At 27.2% G+C, this 17,882-nt stretch overlaps 1 protein-coding gene across 1 annotated transcript; it reads left to right on the top strand.

Annotated features, from left to right (window-relative positions):
- The first annotated feature begins 4,806 nt into the window (after positions 1-4,806).
- Positions 4,807-17,315, top strand: LOC136981588 (uncharacterized). The gene is made up of 4 exons (XM_067277907.1): positions 4,807-4,818; positions 4,915-5,354; positions 5,460-5,690; positions 17,124-17,315. The coding sequence occupies exons 1-4, from the start codon at positions 4,807-4,809 to the stop codon at positions 17,308-17,310; spliced, it is 870 nt and encodes a 289-aa protein (XP_067134008.1). The 3' UTR covers positions 17,311-17,315.
- The last annotated feature ends 567 nt before the right edge of the window (positions 17,316-17,882 follow it).

Below are 17,882 nucleotides of genomic sequence, written 5' to 3'. Positions count from 1 at the left end.
CATTAAAGCTAATAATCTTATCTCAACAGACATACTACATATTTATTATACTTGTCTTCTCCCGAGTCTGTTCGTTCATACAATTAATTATTATTCTTATCAGGTAGTTCGTTAAATAATTAAGCTCTAAAACTCTTTAGAAAAAGAATGAAATAAAAATTAGTATTACTCACAAAGAGCCAAGAACAGAATAATAAACAACAACAACAAAAAAAAGATACCAAAAGGATAAAAATTCAACTAAAATTTATGTAATTTTGGTTTTATAAGTTTTATAGTATAGTAGCACTTTTAATTATTATTAGATATATAGGTCTGTACTTAGTACTTTTGAAATAACAGGATTAATTGTCTCTACTTTAGTAGAGTCAATTGTTTTTTTATATTTTATTGGATCGTTTAACTGCAATACCTTATTTACATAGTGTCTTCACCCTGCAATAAGTGGACACGCTTGAGAAGATATTAATCTATCCAATGTTTTCTAGACTACTACTGGTCCCAGTTTTTGTAATTTTGATCCTGCTGAAGCCATTTTGTGAATGAAATACATTATTTATTCAACTTTCCCCAAGGATTTTATCTTCTTCTCGTGGTAATTCTTATCTTGATCTGGCATTCTTTAATAAATGCTTCACAGCTGCCTCCCTTAACAACGGTTTCTTCTCTGATTACGCAGCTATTTGTTTAAACGTTTCAATGTTTTTTGAAACTCGTGAAACTAAACGTTTCATTAAAGATCCTATTTGGTCACAGTTTAATCAAAAAGCCTCTTCTAGATATTTATGCTCTATTGGTTGGTCATTCTTAGAATCATCTTGTTTGCCAGTGTCTGTTATTAACAATTTCACTTATAATTTTTCAATTTCAACCATTAAAAAGTATTTAAAGTTACGAAAAATCGATGTTTCTTTATACAAATAGTTTTCTGCTCATCTTAGAAAACTACGTAATATTCTTTCAAAACAATGGTGCAAGTGGAAAAAATCTTGCAATCCAAGAGACTTATACCTAGATAGAATTATACAAAAACAATATCATAAGGAATATCCATTGTCTTTTTTTAATTATTTTAATAGTCGATTCTTTTGTCTCTGATCCCAAGACTTTTTGGGCTTTCATACTCAAGTTCTCTAGGAACCCTCCTAATAAGGCTTTTATGTTTAATGATAATCAAGTATATGATATTTATCTTAATCTTAAACAAACAAAAACTCGGTACTATTATTCCATAAGCCGATTACAAACCACTTAATTTTTTTTTCGCAATATATATTATTTTTCCTTCTCATTTCAGAAATCTCGTATGCTATTAATTTACTTAATACATCTACTTTCAGTACTTTTAAAAAACTTTCCAATCTGTTTCAGCTTTATACTTTCCAAACTTTTTCTCATTACGTTCAATATAGTTATGTTCCCAATCAATGGATCTCATCAACAATTATTCCGATTCCAAAAAAGGATAAGAACACTGTTTGGCCCATTACACTTTCCCCTGCAATGTTAAAGATTTTTGTAATCTGTGTATGCCGTAGAATCTACTCTCCTTTATCTAGTAAACTTCTTCCATTTCAACATTGTGGCATTTGCCACACAGTTTGTCACCTTATGCAGGTGGTTACATTAACAGGTTTCACTGTATAAACCAAAAACTATTTAAATATTCAATTAAAAAGTGATATGTTGAATCCTGTTGTCTAATTATTAATACATTCACAAATACAATCCAAAACAATGAAGTTACAAACAAGGATATATATAATTTTTAAAAAAGGTTTTTAAATAGAAAATAATATTAAAAATGATATAAAACTAAAGTAAAAGTAAATACAGAATAACATTTTCCACCTTGAAGAAATCATTTATTTTAAAGATGTTTTAATGGCATTTGTGCAATAGTTTTTAGTTTTCCAAATTTCATCAATTTTGGTTAGTTTTGTTCTGTTGACTCGTCGTACTGTGCAAATAGGATAAAGTGTGGGATGTGTACATAGAAAATGGACATTGACCGATCTTATTGAATACTTTTAACTGTGATCAGGATGCATTGCCAAGAATAATATAAAGATTTATAAAAAAAAATCCAAATACTTTCATTTATTCAATTGATTTGAAAACTTAATTTATATATAACTTTAATTTATATATAATGTGTAGTTTTATTTAATATCATTTCATATGAAAATTAAATAAAAAAATATAACGTAAAGTAATGAACAGAACAATATGTATATATCGTATACAGGAATACTAAGAGAAAGTTTCCCTAATTAATAGTTTTTGGTAGAAAGTCTGTTTGTTCTTACCAGTAATAATGCATACATTTCTTTCAATACTTTTTTCGGTTAGTTTTTATGGAAAACCCAAAATTCAATAAAGCATTTTTGATAAAACGATACGTGACAAGAAGTCTCGAATTATATTCCAAATAGAATTAGTAGAACCTCAGAACCACCTTTACGAATTTTAAAACGGGAGCTGAATGTCAATACATAAACGTAATATTTATGCTACAGCATGCACATTATACAGGGTGTAGATAAACACATTGCACCAGATTAGCCTGATGCAATGTTTCTTGTCTGCATTTACGTACACGTTTTTCTATTACAATAGAGCAAAATTGTTACATTTTATGAAGTTAAAAGGGTTTTGGATTGGCATTGCCTTATAATTTTTTAATGTAAAATAATGAAAACGAACTTCCTAAGCTCATAGTTAACGTTTTCATATGAATCTCTGGTTTTCATGAACAGATTATTGATGTTTTCCGTTTCTTAAAATAAATTGGTGATCATTTATATATTAATTAAAAATCATTGAATTTAATATTCAGATTCTTAACACTACATTTTCAAGAAGAAAAAGAGGAAGGAGATAAAGAAAATAATAAGGATTTCTTATACGCTACTACAGTTATCTCATAATTTTATATTTTAAATACATTAAATGCATAAAAAATGTCAAGTTTAAAATTCAACTGAATTCACAAATAAAGTGAGTACAGACAAACTGACACACTACTGATTTAACTAAAATAGTTATGCTTCATGTCACTCGATACGCATCATTTAAATCTTGTTTTAATCTATCAAAAACTTGTATTTATAGCAATATAAAAATTGAAACGACTATTATTTGAAATAAAATTTCCAGGAAATAAATTTTTTTAACTATATTAAATTCAATTTAAATTTCATTTTTGATGCTATGCCAATATCAAGCAACTAATTACGTCAATCGACATTAGTTGTTCAATTTCAGTGTATAATACGTTTGCTTTAAAGAATAATTATTCTTATACATTTTAGTAGAGTCTTTTACATTATACTTAATAATTATAAATATTTTAGACTTGACATGATGTGTTTTCACTTAGTACATCACGTCAACTATTGTATAAAACAATACAACTAGTGATACAAAAATTCAATGCTTTCAAATGATTTTCGTTAAATATTTCTCTAAATTCTGATATTATTTTCTAAAAAATTAAGATTAATAATTCAAATATTAGGATTAAATATTTTAAACACTAAATTTAATTCATTATTAAATAAAAAAAATTGTATTATTTCATTAAAATGCAAATTAGATTTGATTATATTGTAAATTTATTATTATTTTTTCACAAGTTTTCTATAAATAACAATAAAACTTTTTGTTATTTTTTAATAAATTTCAAGCTCGGATCGATAATAAACAAAGTTTAAATTAAACTAGATATGACCAAATAACAGGAATTTATAGGGAAAAAATATATTTTTAGTAGTTGTTTATCAATTAAAAAGAATTTCAAATAATTTTATAATACAAATTAATATATTACTTATCTAATTTATTATTATAATTTTAATATTTTAATTTTGTAAATATGTTAAAAATATGAAGTTATTAAACATTTTAAATGTTTTTTTTATCGCATAATTTGAAAATGATTAATAACCTATCTTAAAAAATTTTATAGCTTTATAATGTGATAAAAATAAAAATGAAGGTTACTTTAAACTATAAAATTAAAAATAATTTTTACGATTTAATACGATTTTAGTTAAGTTTTATTAAATCTGGTATTTTTATAACTTCCAACTTAGTATTTTTTTATAAAATGTTTAGAGTATTCGTGCGTTTCAACAGGAAATAAACAACTTTAATATGAACTTTATGGTCAAATGGATTAGAATAAATAGATTAATTGCTTTCTTGTTCACGTAGTGAATAATGTGAACCCTTTCGATTCTTGATATATATAATTATTGTAATTTAATTATTCAAAAAGTATTTCTAAAACTTCTTTAATAAATTCTGTTTTTAAAAAAATTCTCTTCTAGTAATTACTGCACTTATAAAAAAAATCCCTTGTTAAAATTTTGTCTAAAATAATCTCTTCGAAGATCAGTTTCTTATTAAAAATATAAAAAGGTTCTTTCAAACAATCCCTTCAGAAATTTTTTTTAGAAAATCCTTCCTAAAAATTATCTTTAAATTTTCTTACGTAATACTTCTTTATTTTATACGATATTATTATTTTTTGTAGATAATAATAAAGTCCTACAGTTAATGTACACGATATATTAATTAAATTTTACTTTTAAATATGTAGTATATATAATACAATTTTGATTAAATATATATAGTAAATTTAATATAATTTTTATTTACGATTATTTAATATTAACTATTCGCCTTAACTTAATCTAAAAGCAGGAAATATAATAAAATTAGCTTCTTACGGGTCACTAATAAAGTGACGATAAGGAAAAATCTCATAAAAATAAACTTCATTTGGAAAAGAGAATCATAATGGAAAAGATGGTGAGTAGAAAGTGGCAAAATTAATGCATAAAAAGACAAATCATAATGTAATCTGTAATTCTTTGTTTTATTTAAAATAATTAAACTATATTTTAGGCTTTCATTATTTTTTTCATTTTATTAATGGAAATAACATCATCAAAAAAACAAGACGATAATGCTTCAATTATACATTATCCAAATCATAAATATAATTATAATATAAATGGTACTATAGATGATTTAATTGCGAGTTCTGATGTTAAAATGCAAAGCGAAACGAAATGGAAACCATCAAACGATGCTGCACAAGTAAAAAAAACTGTATTCGAAGTTGGTGAATGGTTAAAATTTTCTGATGAATTGGACGAGAAAGATATAGGAGAAACTGTTCATCATTTATCCATCAGTGATCCGACAACTGTTAAAAGAGCCGGACATGTGCATCGTGGAGGATATGATAAAGAAGAGGAGTCTGGTCCATTAGGTACGACAAAAGCACCCAACTGTGCTCAATACGGTCGTTATTATTGTAGTTACAAGGAAGAATATCCAACGTGAGTACTTATAATGATTTATTTTCTTTAAAAAAGACATAAGAAATTTAATTCTACTTAATGATAAATCATTCCCGAGTTTAACTTCTTGTTTAAATTCTTTAGAGAAATAGTAACGCAAGTTGTTAAGTATATGAAATGGCCATTAGAAAAACTGTTTAAGGATTTAAGAACTCTTCAAATGCCAAAATTAGCAGAACTAGGTGATGGGTCTTTAGTTTGTGATTCACAAACGAAGATTGTTAGACCTGGATGGGCTAAAAACGTTAACGGAAGATGGTTAGTTGTTTTAAATAACGAATATTATCATCAATATGTAACTGAAGTACAGTGCAAGTATGTTTTTTTTTATTTATTTAAGTTATATTAATTTTTATATTTGCAAATCAATCAAAATAAATATCATTTATGATAAGAAACTGAACATTTTTATTGCATTAAGTTTCATTTTCCATAGACTAATAAATTTCTTTCTGAGTAATTTTATATATAGAAAATCTTTTAAAAGTAATTATTGGTTTTGAATTTAAAGTATTTATTGTAATTGTTAATGACTATTATAAAATATTTTAATTTAAAATTTATTATTTAATTATAAAATTATAATTGGAAAGGACCGTTTATGATGTATTACATTGATGTAAGACAAATTGAATATGAATATTCTGAATACACGTTTCAAATTTATACAATATAAATTAATATATCGAAAATATTAACGTATATTTTTCTTATTATAATTAAGCTGATTATTTAAATATGAATATAATTATTATCAATATTTATTCCGATTAGCAATAATTAAATGGAAAATTGATGTAAATTAAATAGCTTTAATTTAATTATAAAATATTCTAAGAAATTAAAAGTTATTATTTTTTGATGTATTTTAAATAAAGCTTTCAAAATATATAAAAAATAATAACTTTTAATTTCTTAGAATATTTTATACAAAATTGAGTGATTTGTTAAACTCATAAATTCAACTTTTCTGTTAAAACATATTTAAATAACTTTGACAAATTACAAAATATATAAAATTATGTAAATTATTAAACTAATTTTTGGCAACAGAAAAGTAATTTATCTTTATTTATCAGCGATTTAAATGATAATTATAAATTTCTTTTATTAAAATAAATTTCACATCTCTAAAACTTGTGTTAGAAAAAGCTGGCTCTCACCATCTGCATAAGAAACATTAGATTTGATAGATTATAGAGCTACGTATCCCATTACTAATTCCCTAGACATTATTAAAGCTTATTTTTAACATTAACTGGGAAATAGATAGTATACTAACCACATGTGATTACCTCTCTTTCTATCAAACCAAATATAACCATCAATTAGCTAAGATATAAAAACTAACAAGCAATTATTTATTATGACATCGTCACAATGCCGGAGTGTTCTTTATCTGAAATTAGAACTGTAGTATCTTGCCCCTGAATATCATACTTTTCTTTTAACAAAAAAGTCGTGCCGATTATCTTATCTAAATCTTTTCAGGGGAAAATGTTTGAATTAAAATAACGTGATATGCGGTTTCCATCGGAAGTTCTTGGTATATTTAACCGGAATTTCCTGCCCCCAAGGTTTCCATATCTCGTCTCGTATTTTATGTGTCTAATTCTGTTTTCGATATTGAGAAATGACAGACAGTGGAAATTTATAGGTTTACAATTTTTTAACACTGCATTCCAATAACTTTAATTTAGTAGATAATGTATATAAAATTGCAGTAGATTATCTTATCTTAATCTTATTAAACTCTTACGTTAATTGAAACTGCAGTTTTTATAGGCAGAAGATACGCGTGTCTAGTTTCACTGGTCTCAAGAGATTTGATAATAATGGTAATAAGAACCTGATGGTATCTAAATACGAATTAAGTTAATTTTTTGATAACGTTGATGACTTTCTTATACTGTATTATGGTCTAATAGAGTGCATTAACAATTTTATTTGTATAGTTTTTGTTACCATATTTGTTGTACGGGAAAGTGATCTCTTGCCTTATCGACATTAGTCATAATCCTTGTAATTAATAAATAAAGCGGTGGTTTTTATAAAATAATTAATTGAAAAAGCTGTTGCCCCACAGGATCTGATTAAAAGCCCAACAAATCAATATCTTGACGTTCAAAATTCCGACACAATCAAAATTTCAACACAGTCTTAAGCCTGGTATTTACATTGTTCCTAAATATCCTTAACCTAATGAAAATTTTTAAAATAAATTTTTACATATCCCAGAGGTTTTTTAAAAAATACTTTTACATAGTTTAAGCCAAAAAAGAGCGCAAAAGCAATTTAATTCAACAAATATTTACTAATGGGTTTAGTAGTCCATTTTCTAAATAATATAAATAAAGTTCAATAATTGAACTACAATTTGAAAAAATTGTAAACCTGTAAATTCTCAGTTTCGTCCGTCTGTCCTTTAATCTGAAGAAGAGAGTTAGGTAGGTGAAATCAAAGATCAAGCATGGAAACATCAGGGGTAGAGGCTCCGATTTGCTTAGGAAGTATATGCTAACTTCCTGTGCAAACCGCAAGTCATGCTATTTCAATTTAAAATTTTCCCCTGAAAGGTGTTAAATAGATGACCGGCACGACTCTGTTGCTAAAGGAAGAGTTTGATATACAGGGTAAGTCACTACTAATTGGAGGTGGAGAGAATAAATTTTAAATTAAATTAATTAAATGTATGATTAAAAATTGCAGCTCGGCACTGTGACGATGTCATAAGAAATAATTGCTCGTTGATTTTATAGTAATATATATTAATGTATTAGCTACTAATTTAATATTTTATGTCTGCACATCTGTATTTCTGCAATCGCCTTTTATGGATGAAACGCAAGTTTCTACGTCAACCACATTTGAATTTTTCTTAGAATAATCGTTAAAATGTTAAAATTTGACAGTTAAATAGATTATCCGTTGTGTTTATAATAATATTTGAGTTTCTGTTCATTTCTATCTGAGAAAATAACTTATTTCCACGCTTCTACTCAGCACAAAACCCACTGAACACTGGTAATTTGTCCAGATTCACGCCTAATAGCCTGATCCCGTTCTTCTGGGTTTTCATTGTACGTCTAACACCAAAGTAGGAGCAATTTTTCATAGAAAGTCCTCCCGAGTGTCATCTCCCTTGGCAGATCTCCCACGTACTGAATTTCCGTATCCATCAAACCAAACATTAATAAGACTTCAAAAATTCTATCAGGATTTTATAATTTTTTTTTTTAAAAATGCTGATAGAATTAATAATAAATTTTTACAAATAAATTATGTTTCAGATAAATAGTGAAATACTTGTATACTCATTTACAAAAGTTATACTCCCAGATAGAATTGTCCGATTACTGTAAAACTATGTCTCAGATATGTATGTAAAAGATTACAATTGTAATGTGATAAACTCTAGGTAATGCTACCAATGGTTTAAACAGTTAAAACCATCTTAACTATAATCATTTCGTACTCGCCTAAGAATCGTTGATAACATTAAGCAGTATAATAAATAAGAATAGAAGTAGCGGAAATTCTGATTTTATTGACTCCTGCATAAAAAACAACTAAAAATGTATCAGCTGAAGAGTTGTTAATTGTAATAATATTTATTAACTTCGATACGATATTATTAATCGATACGTCTTTGAGAAGACAGTACCTAATAAACTTTTTAAATAAGCATTAATCTTATGAGAATATTAAATCACTTATTGTCCAATTTATCGTTTTCATCTTTCTCTCAGAGTCCTCGAATCTTTCGACGTTATTTTATGTGATGATTTTAATCGTTCCAATTTTATCGTGGTGCTCTGTCTCCTTCTTACTCTTCTATTGATATTTCTGAGCAATAATATATGCAGCATTAGTTTTTCTCTGTAATCAACAAGTAAATTTTTCAACTAGAGATAACGTTTTTATTGATTGTCTTTTACTCCCTTTTCATATGTAGCATTTTTGGTTTGATTTCGTGCAATTGCGAAACACTTTCGAATTTGCAATTAGATATTATCATTGCAATTCACATTTCAACACTTTACGAACTAGATATCAATGCAAGCATTAAAGAAATCTAGTTGTAATTGAAAAACATTGACAAACATTTTTCATTTTCACTATACGACAAAGACCAACTGATATACCTTATTTTTAACAACGATAACGAGTATTATACAATGATTCCTTGCAAGTGAACATTATTAAAGCTCCGAGGTTATTTTTAATGTAAATATAATTTTTATCCCAAAAATAAATATGTAATTTGTAAAGGTCGCCTTTGGCGGCCTGAGTCAAAGAAACCGCCCGACTGAGATAATTGCTCCCACCTGGAGCCGGGACCATAAACGGCCGGAAGGATCAAAGGTGTAGCGTCTCCACTTAAAGGTCAATGTGTTGGCCACGTGCCGGCCAGCTTAGGAAAATAAATGTAAATAGAGCGCGGACGCAAATGTAAGCTACGTCGGCGGGAAATAAGGCGGACGTCTTGGAAGGCTCTAAGAAAGGGGAGGCACTGATTGGTCGCAGGAAGGAGTAGCAGAATCCCTTAAATTGGAAGGGTGGCAAAAAAACGAGGAGAAAGGGCGAGCGACCTGATACGTGGCGGTCTCTAACACCAGGCAGACCTTTGAGGCGGAAGAGAGAGTGTTCTCCTCTTGGAAAGACCTCTGGAAAAAGGTTGGCGTAGAGACGGACGGCCACGAGGTTAAGCCATCTCCGGAAAGGTGAATCGGGTTCCCCGGCCAGCTAAGTCGACGTGCGGTATCACAGTTACGGTACATTAGCGTACGTAATGTTATTGCATAGTGTACATCTTTGTAAATATTTGTAAATAAACTGTATATAACTAATTATCGAGTGTGGAGGTGTGACTTTCAACGGACCACCAAACGGACAATCTCGAGGCGTAAAGAACGACTCGGGACGGAACATTTGTAAAGATCACGTGACGAGTAAGAAGGATCTTCACTTAATTAGTAACTTAAACAGATTAAAGTAGCATTAAAATGCATATTTTAAATAAATATACATATGTGTATTAATTTTATTTTACGTAAATATTTAAACAAGAAAAGCTGTAAATAAACGATAACAAATTCGTTATATTATGTGCGTTTTATTTCCCAGAAAGAACAATATTAATACATAGAGAATGAGATAATTCATTTTCTATTAGTATAACACAGCAAGGTCAAATCTAACTGACCTTGTTGCGTTTTACTAATCCGGTTGGAAAAGGCTTCTTCAATAGGATTAAGCATATAGGAATATGGCGACAGAAATTTCAGTGCATTCTTTCACTAACACATTCCCTTACTTATCTACTTTTACGTTTTCGCGCATTATCCATTATTAATCATACATTGGATAAGTTTTCTTGAGCATATATATAATCCAGTAGTTCAACAATAAACTCCTTAAAAAACTGAAATCTTGCTGGTCTGTAAATTAATTTGTAATGAACAATTAAAACCGAATTCATACCAGCAATCAATATGACGTTCCGTCCTCTAATGGTTATAACTGTTTGCGAACTTCTTTGCCATTTCCTACGAAAGCCATTGTTTTGTCTAAGCTGAAGATTGAAACCACTTTCATCGATAATTAATAATTTCAGCTGATCATTAAGCACATTTATAGTGAAGTTATTCGCATATTCGTATTGCAAATCAATTATATTTTGAACATTAACTCTATCCAATATTTTATAGCTTCTTTTCAAAGTAATACATAGCTGTATAGCTAAGACATTATGGACAGTTGCTAGAGATAACCTCACCTAACGTTACATATAGTTTTCAATGTTACATGCCCGTTTTCCTCAATCTTCCTTTCAATATCCTTGACTATCGTAGATGTTATCTTACTAAAGTGCTGTAGACTTCTTGTCAAGGAGAGCTGTTCGCTAGCTTCTTTAATATTTAGTCCATCTTCATCAATTAACTTCATTAAAAGATGTTTTTCATGACTTATTTTATCATATGACATTGCCTACAGAGAATCAGTCAGTCAGTTGCTTTCTAATGCTGGAGAGAAATGCAAATGAAATCTGTTGAAACGTGTTTTAATAAACGCGAAAACGCATGAAATATTTTATTACGTAGATGAAATTTGCTGATATTTAAAATTGATGAAATGTATATCAAAATTGTTACTAAACCATTGTAAACTGTTTTATCTATATTTTAAAAACGCAATATGTAAATGAACTTGATGATTTTACAATGAAAATAAGCCGAAAGTGTTTGAATTTTGTTCATAAATCATGAAAAATGCTTTAATAACTAAACCTACTAAAGGTATCAAATCCGACTATTGTTCCTTACAAATGATATTTTCGTTTAGTGATCACACTCCTACAATAAAATATCCGTCTCTGTCCTAGATTGGTACCTAATCAAATTGATGATTTTCTCTGATTGCTTTCGTTCTATTGATTGATCTTCTTTAATGTATTCTTTTTCCAGTATTAATCATAAAACTCAATATTCCTACGATATATTAAAATTATCTACAAATATATTCTTAATCCATAAAAAGTTAAACTTATATTTTCATAAACATCATTCAGGTTTTCTTCAAAAAATTGAGTAATAATGTAGGATCACTCTGGCGAAAATGGAAAAATAGCGGTAATTCTTGATATCTTTGTACATTAGTATATAATCTGACTCAAGAACATTACTATAATGAATGCAAAAGTAATTATATAAACTATTTTTATAAAATTGTTAGTAATTTTGCTAATGATCCTAAAACATTACAGCAGTTTTATAGCAAACTTTTGTAACAAATAAAAAAAAAGAAAAATAAAGATAATAAAGTTCACCATACATATGATCATGTTAAATCTTCCTATTTTAAAATGCTACTTGAAGCTTCGTTTAAATCTTCGATTCCAAGTTTCCAATTTTTAACCATTTGGGCCAATTTCCTTCTCGACCTGACCTCGTTTTCTGTTATATGTGACCTCAGTAAACACATTCAGTTTCCATTCAGTTTCCTTTATCTTTTTCAAAAATTGAAATATCGGCAGTATCCTTTCTCGCTTATTTCCTACTATACTAGAACAATATCTCATTCCTACACAATGGTGTACATACATCTATTATTCCTGTTCTTTCTAAATAATAGATTCCAATTTGTTTCACCGCATTTATCTTGCTCGTGCTATGTTAACGATTTTTGAAATATGCGTTCACTATTCTATTTATAAACCTATTATTTCTATAATTAATACTGTACAGCATTCAGACATACCGCAAAGCTCTGCTACAAGTAATCTATTCGAAATATATTCGATAATTCTGTATAGTAATACGATTAGTGCATTTGATTCTGTCGTTCCAAACATTTAAAACATTATTCTCTGAATTTAATGTTGGTATTTGAGTTTTATCTTGGCTAAACAATTTATATTTAATGCACAAATGTACAATTAAATATTAATCTGAAAATAGGTTGCTTCCTTCTCATTATATTAGCCTAAGAGTCCATCTGTCCGAACCAGAAATAGTTCATGCTTTTAACAATAGCTAGATTATAATTGAAATTCGGGTATTATAAAAATAAATTTTAAGATGTTTAATTCAAATGGTGAATAAAGTTAACATTCTATATTTATTTTTTTATAAGGTTTATTTTAAAACTTTTAAAGTTTGTGAAGTGTGATCTAGGGATATATAAATTTATATTTACTAAAGATTTATCACTAGATATAGACTTATTTTAGAGAAATGTATACATTTTTTCCATCAGTTTAATGATTTAAAAAATGTAAATTTAATTAATATTTTATTATTATATAATTTAAATTTTATGAATTCTCCAACTTGAAGATGACGTCTTTAGAGAGTAGGAAATTGTATTTTGTATTATTTTTCACGTAATTTGGACTTAAAAATTAAATATGTTCAATTAAAGGAAGTTCAAATATATTAAATATAATTTTATTTTTAATTCTGAGGAATAAACAGGAATTTTTCATATTATTCAGATGAATTTTAGATAACGTGTTTCTGTTTGAAGATGAATTGAATTTAAAAATATCTTTACGCTGTTTCCAATAAGAATTGAAATTTATAATATTTATGTGCTATTTCTAAGATTTATACAAAAATATAGATATCATTTTACGTAATTTAGCAGATAAATAAGATAAAAGACAACACGTGAAACAACTTACAGAAATTTTTATATCGTGACGTTTTCTAGTTAATTTAAAAACTCTAATCATAAAAGTTTAAGCAAACTGGTATTGCTAAAGTAATACAGAATTTATATCTTATAATTTCATTCATGTTTAATAGCTTTTCGTGCACGGAACTCTAATTATACGAATATGTTGGTGTATAATATAAAATAAATTTTAGTTTATATTATTAATACAGTACTGTACGTATGCCAATAATTTAAAATTTTGATAAATATGTCAGTTTTCATAAACTTTTTTGTTAAACTTTTAAAAGTTTATAAGCAATTACGAATAAAAATATGGTGAAAACCATTCCATACATTTTTTATGCAAATAAAGGAGATCCAAAGGTCATGTCAACAAGATATGTTTAAAGATTCTTTTAAAAACAGTTGAAACCGATGTCGCACTTGCTAATTTGTAATAATAATAACAATAATAGTAATAATAATAATACGGTAATGTAAAATTTACAACTGTGACGTCTTAAATTTTGAATGATATAGCTACATTAAAATTTCAAAACTGCTTCTAGCTATTTAACTCGATAGACTGAGAATTCAAAATAGGTTTGTTTGTCTTCTAAGACATTTACATGTCGACCTGTTTCGAAAATTGACATTGAAGCATGTTGTAATCACTTGAATAGGCAAATACATAAATATAAATTTCCATTACAGTATAAGTTATAAGTTACATTACATTAAGATGTCTAAACGTGTTATTTGTATATAATTTCTTATTTATTTCTGTTCACGCACTTTATGTTTATTGATTTGTTAGAGATAGACGAATACTATCCGCGAATAGTCAAATATTTGTATTCGAGTATTTGAGATCTTTGAATATCTCGTTAATAAAAAATTCAAAGACTACGAATATCGCCATACGTACAGACAACGCCTTTTCAGATAGGGTTGCCGGATGAATAGAGTCAATTGTCTGCAAAGTGTCTGCAAAATTTCCTCAAATTACTGAATTTTAACGAAAAGTCACCCACAATAATATCAATAGTGCAGACACAATTTTAACATTTTCAACGCGTAACTTTTTATTGAAATGTTTTTCCAAAGAGTTATTAATCGAATTTTTATATAGTTACTTGTTCTATTTGATAATTTGAAAATATGTAAAATATTACATACAATAGTCAAAGAAAGAAATGCATAAATAGAATTGTATTTTCAGCTCATATTATTTATTTTAAAATCCTAACACACTGCTGTAGAGTACAGTACATATTATGATAATAATAAACGAAATATTGTATTTATTTATTTAGATGTGTTTATAGGCTTTAAATGTTCTGAAGTAATTTAAAATTGTTAAATTTTACATGCTTTGTCATATCTTCGCAAGTGTTCAAGTATAGATAGTGACAATTTAAATTAGTTTTAGTTGCAGATAATATATTGAGCTTACAATGTTTTCCCCGATTTTCCTTTCGAGAATATAAAATCCCCTACAAAATTTTTCCATTTTTTCTCATTTGACTTGAAAGTACCCAATTTCGGACAAAACCCTTATCTGGCAGCCTGTTTAAGCCTTTCTTGTTTAATTTGCTACAAGAAAAGAAATACAGTAGATTCTGATCGTGCTCGTACACCGGTTTTCGTAAGTAAAAATCTGAAGTTAGTGAAAATGAAAACAATTATCAATTAATGTATTGTAGTTAAAACAACAGTGCCTAAAAATAAGGTATTATAAAATACAAGGTGAAAATAAAAAGTTTAAAGTTTCATTTCTTAGAATTTAGTAATTTTTTTTTAATTTTATCAAGTAAATAAAACAAGATAATAGTTTCATTTAACATTTATTACTTAACTAAATAAGTTATATAAGATAATTAAGTTCTCTAAGTATTCGAGGTATTCCAGAATTCGAATTATTCAAACGTTCGAGATTTGGTTAACATTCGAATTCGAGAAAAGTAATAATCACCCAGCTTTAATATTTTGTATTTATGTGTTAGCTAGTTTATGACGTTTTTGTGTGTGTAAATTTTAAAATACCGAACCATACTTCAGGTAGTGTTTTTTAAAAGTAAATATAATATTTCGCATTTATCGTTAAAATCTGTTAATGTATATGATGTAAACTTTCAAAATATACTTTTAAAATAGGAATGTTTATATCTAATCATTATTAAACAGCCAAAAGGTCAATGAAATATTTATAAATTCAATAGTGATAATCATAATAAATAGGTTTTTAAAGTATAGTTTATATATATATATATATATTTAAATGTATAGACCAAATTGTTCACACTTAAGTAATATAAATAAGGATTGTATACATAAATATTTATATAAATACTATATTTCTATACTCATAAATATTTTATCAAAGATTTTACTACTTAATAATTATTAAATATCAAGTTTAATATTTTAAAATTTAAGTTTGGCCAGATATTCTCTTTAAAGGTGCTTATACTCCTCCAAAATTTCAGATGTACAACTCTGCTTGCAATGAAGTTCGTTAAGAAAGGACTTTTGGAGAATTTTAGAGAATTTTCTGGAATTTCTCATAGTCACACGTCTATCATAAAAAATACAAATCACATTTAGCTGTTCACGTTAACGTCTGTTAAAGAAGGCAAGAAGTAAGTAGTACCGGAACCAATCAGAAACGTTATTATCTACAAGTATAAAGAAGGAGTCTCTCAAAGCAGTATCGCGCAGGATGTGTAGCTATCTCAGTCTACAGTCTAGAGAATCATAAAATATTTTTGAGAAAGGGAAAACATTTGTCTAGGTAAAGCTTTAGGAAGAAAACTACTCCGTTCTAGACAACTACGGTCCTTTCGACGTTATATTTCCAAAAACAAGGAAGATTCCATAGCAGATTTGCAAACTGGGCAATATGAAACGTATGAATATACATTTCATGGTTTACATGAAATGTATATTCATACATTTCATATAAATATATTCATACATTTCATGTAAATCATGGGAATATAGACAAGAAAGTTATTCGTACTTAAAGATGAAGCTAATATATCCAGCAGGTTATTAAAACGAGTCCAGAAGCCATAGTCTATAATTACTAGGGATGCATGAGCGTAGAGAAAGTTGGAGATTTTCATATCTGTGATGGTGCTGTGAACCCTGTTAAGACATTGAACGGAGTTGAAAGAAACATGTTGCAAATACTCTGCAGACTAATTTACAGTTTACAGAGTCTTTGCAACATATTTAATAGCAAAATATATTCCCGAAATCTAAGCTTCTGATATCGTTTTATGTTCACTTTATAATAAATGACTTTTCGCTGCAAAATAAACACTGAGGATGACCTGTGGAGCAGGTAGAAAACGTTAGTAGGATAATTAATATTAGTTCTCTGATACATAAGGTGGTTGTGTCAATATATTCAAAGAATCTGAGTGTTTATTGAAACATTTATGCATTGCACTAGGAATTATTTTAAGTTTTTATTGGTGAACGAAATTCATTGCAAGCGGGATTGTAAATATAATACTATGAAGTACTAAATTTAAATAAATAATTAACAATAAAAGTAAATAATATTATCTATTTTTATAGATACGATGGTTCATATTGCAACTTTGTTCCACCTTGTTATCATGCAACGTGTCAGCAACGTTATAACAAGCAGACGTTATTGGTTATTGACCCTCATCATCCGTATAAAGGACCTTTCTTATCGAAATTCCTCTTTGCTTCATGCTGCGTTTGTTATGTACCAAAACATTCGAAAAAGAATTACTAAATTGCACCGTACGAAGATTAAAAAAATAGCCTATATAATTCTACAAAAGTAATTGCTTAGTTATTTACAAAAAAATTTTCTAATAACACAACTTATTTTATATAAACCTACACAATTACTTTTAGAGAAGATTAATTAATCTAAATTTAACTAAAATATATTTTTTACACATTTAAAAAATATTTTAATGATTTTAATTTTATTTATTATCATTCATTATTATGACGCGACATGAAATATGTACTGTACAAATCGTATTAATTTTTTCTAATAAATTAATGAATATCTTATGTTTTTTATTTAAATTTTATCTTCAAATTTATTTTTAAAAATAAATTTTAATTCGTAGATGATAAGGTATTTAATTAAGCAAATATTTAAAAAATTTAAGAAGTATATTAAATGGTATGATTAATTTTTTTAATACTTGTTAATAGCTTTTGACTAGTATATCATATTTTTTTATTAAAAGGATTAATTTTTTTTCATTTTTAATAATTCTTTTAATGAATTTTCATTACATTAATGTAGTGAATATTTAGAACAGTAAAAATATTTTCAGACTCGTTTAA

Source organism: Centruroides vittatus, unplaced genomic scaffold (genome assembly GCF_030686945.1).
Source record: "Centruroides vittatus isolate TY-2023 unplaced genomic scaffold, ASM3068694v2 contig_782, whole genome shotgun sequence".
NCBI lineage: Eukaryota > Metazoa > Arthropoda > Arachnida > Scorpiones > Buthidae > Centruroides > Centruroides vittatus.
Note: the sequence above shows the minus strand (reverse complement) of the source record. Positions and strands in the feature narration are given on the sequence as shown.

What these genes read in the sequence shown, in the direction of transcription:
- LOC136981588 (XM_067277907.1), top strand. An exon ending in TACAAGGAAGAATATCCAAC is followed by an intron (nt 5,355 to 5,459) that starts GTGAGTACTTAT and finishes TAAATTCTTTAG; the next exon opens with AGAAATAGTAACGCAAGTTG. An exon ending in GTAACTGAAGTACAGTGCAA is followed by an intron (nt 5,691 to 17,123) that starts GTATGTTTTTTT and finishes CTATTTTTATAG; the next exon opens with ATACGATGGTTCATATTGCA.